The following is a 2,576-nucleotide window of genomic DNA, read 5'->3' on the forward strand; positions in this document are numbered from 1 at the left end:
GCCGCCGCCGCCCACGCAATGCGCTTCCGCGCAGGCCGCCTCCGCCGCCAAGGCGCCGACTTTAACGAGTTCCACCTCTCTCCGGGCCTCGTCGCCCACCCACATTCCAAGCGTCTTCTCATCGTTCTCCAAAACCTCGGCAATCTCTCCGCTTCCTTCTACTCCCTCCCCGGCTACCATTTCATCTCCCCTGTTCTCGGCCTTCTCATCTACGACGCCGTTGGAACGAACTCGACCGAGCTGGATGTGAAGGTCACGAAGGAACCCATTGAAGTGAACTTCTCCAGGATTGGCGGAGTGGCGGAGAGAAAGGAGGAGCTTTTATGTGCGGTGTTTGGGTTGGGTGGGAGGGTGCAGATCTCGAGCAGAGGGAGAGTGTGCTCTGTTAAGGAGCAGGGGCATTTTGGGTTGGTGGTGGAGGGAGGAGGAAGGGAGAAAGGATTGAAGAGGTGGAAGGTTGTGTTGGCGACTGCGGCAGCGGCGGCGATCGGAGCGGTGTTAATTGGATTGGTGGTGGTGGCGATGCTGAAGGGAAAAAGGAAGGAGAGGAAGATGGCGGAGATGGAGAGGAGAGCTTATGAGGAAGAGGGGCTGAGGGTGTCGATGGTGGGGGATTTGAGGGCATATACGGCGGCGCCGGTGAGGACGGCGCCGGTGATGGAGAATGAGGATGGTTTGCCTATGTGAGGGAGGGGGGATTGGTGCGCTAGGATGTCTAAATGAAAGTTTTATTTTTTTTTTTCCTTTTCTTTTTTTAATTCTTTTGCCATTGTGGTAGATTTATGATGTTATGATTTTATTGTTTTTGAAATAAATGTTAGTGGTCTGCATTGCATTTATAATTTATATTCTTCAAAAAAATGGTGCATTTATTATAGCTTTAGTTAAAATATGAGAAGGACAACTAGGATGAGCTATGTTGTACACCACTAGCTTAGGGTTCTTGCATGGTTATGTTGGTATTGGTTTAAGAGGAACAATTATCTTGGCTTGGGCTAATCACATGATTTGGATTGTGTTTTTAATTTGTTTGGCAAAAACATTTGGCCTGGTTTGTGAATCTCCATGTAAATTAAATTAATTAAAATGAGATTTGAGTTTCCAAAAAAAGATAATTTAGGGATTGAATAAACTTTAATATAATAAATTTTATAAATTAGAGCTTGATTGATTACAAAATTTTGAGAGCGAATAAAATTCTCTTGACATGGAATAAACTAGACAAATTGGGTGTAAGAATTGAACTTATCTTGTTTCCGCTGGGCCTCTTGCATCAATGTCTAAATCACGCAAGTGATGCAACTAATTGTTTTCCCTTCTTTGCTACGTTGTTTCCACGGCCTTCCCACCGTGGAGTCCCGCGATACTTTCATTCCTTTTTTCTCCTTTCAGCATTTAGCACCATCTCTTTCGACTATGTAGGAAAGATTAAAGTTTAGGTTAGGGCATCACAACTTTCTCCCCTCAATGCACTGATCTCAATTTTGCTCAAACTCATTACCATTGTGACAGAACCCTCACGATACAGCTGTCCTTAGAGCTAACCGAGAAGGAAAAGAAGGGATCACCGTCCTTAGAGCTAACCGAGAAGGAAAAGAAGGGATCACGGCGTACTAATACAACCAAAATTCCTTTTGCCTCCTAACAACTTCCCAAACTCATCCTCCTTGCCACCATGGCTGAGACCTATGATAAGCTCACTCCTCCTTGCTTTCTACTTCTCTTTCTTTAATAAATCAAACTTAAAATCAATTTGATTTATTATTTAGCTTGAAACTCTCATTAGGTTAGAATAATGTTAATTTCAAATCAATCCTCACACTTTCTTATGTTATTAACAATGAAAATCACATTGGTAAACTTATTTAATAATGGACTTGAATCTAAGATAAGAACAAAAATTAATTAAGCTATGTCGAGCGTAATAACTTATCTATTTTAGTATGCTTTCTCGCATAATTGAATTTTAATTTGATGTCTTGCATTGTGTAGAATTTGCTGGTAATTTCTCTAGGTGCAAGTAGTTAAGCCTCAAATAAATTTAGAGTTCAACTCTTTTCTTGAGGTAAGAAATTACTATTCATTATTATGGGATAAACATATCATTCCTAGTTAGGGGCGTTAAAATTGCTACATGTATTAAATTCCTAATTAGTTGAGGTTTGTCGGTTACACCCTTTAAAATTTGTTACAATAATTACAAAAGATTTTATTTATTGTTTATAATATACTTTGTTAGTAATTAGTATTATTTTACTGTTACATAAACTCTTATTTAATAACTTGTATGTCATATTTTAGTATCTGATTTTTTTTTTGTTCTATTGTTTTCACGGGTTAAATTTAATTATTACAAATTCATAGCTGTACAACTATTGGTGAACATATTGTAGTTGTATTTCTATGCTTTGATTATGGTCTATGAACTATTTATGATATTATTATATTGTTATGCTAGTATTATGACTAGCTTAATCGATGGGCTCTCACAGGAATCATTGGATTTTCATGGGATTGATGTCTATATTTTCTTATTTCAGGGTTTCGTAGAATATATATATATATATATATATATA

The 2,576-nt window shown here is 38.6% G+C and overlaps 1 protein-coding gene across 1 annotated transcript; it reads left to right on the forward strand.

Annotated features, from left to right (window-relative positions):
- The first annotated feature begins 6 nt into the window (after positions 1-6).
- Positions 7-736, forward strand: LOC110039528. Its single transcript, XM_020744626.1, has one exon. The coding sequence runs from the start codon at positions 19-21 to the stop codon at positions 685-687; it is 669 nt and encodes a 222-aa protein (XP_020600285.1). The 5' UTR covers positions 7-18; the 3' UTR covers positions 688-736.
- The last annotated feature ends 1,840 nt before the right edge of the window (positions 737-2,576 follow it).

The sequence above is a fragment of the Phalaenopsis equestris genome, unplaced genomic scaffold, assembly GCF_001263595.1.
Source record: "Phalaenopsis equestris unplaced genomic scaffold, ASM126359v1 Scaffold000002, whole genome shotgun sequence".
Classification (NCBI taxonomy): domain Eukaryota; kingdom Viridiplantae; phylum Streptophyta; class Magnoliopsida; order Asparagales; family Orchidaceae; genus Phalaenopsis; species Phalaenopsis equestris.

Bases quoted from the DNA above. Each gene is read 5' to 3' on its own strand.
- LOC110039528 (XM_020744626.1), top strand. From the start codon at position 19: ATGCGCTTCCGCGCAGGCCGCCTCCGCCGCCAAGGCGCCGACTTTAAC.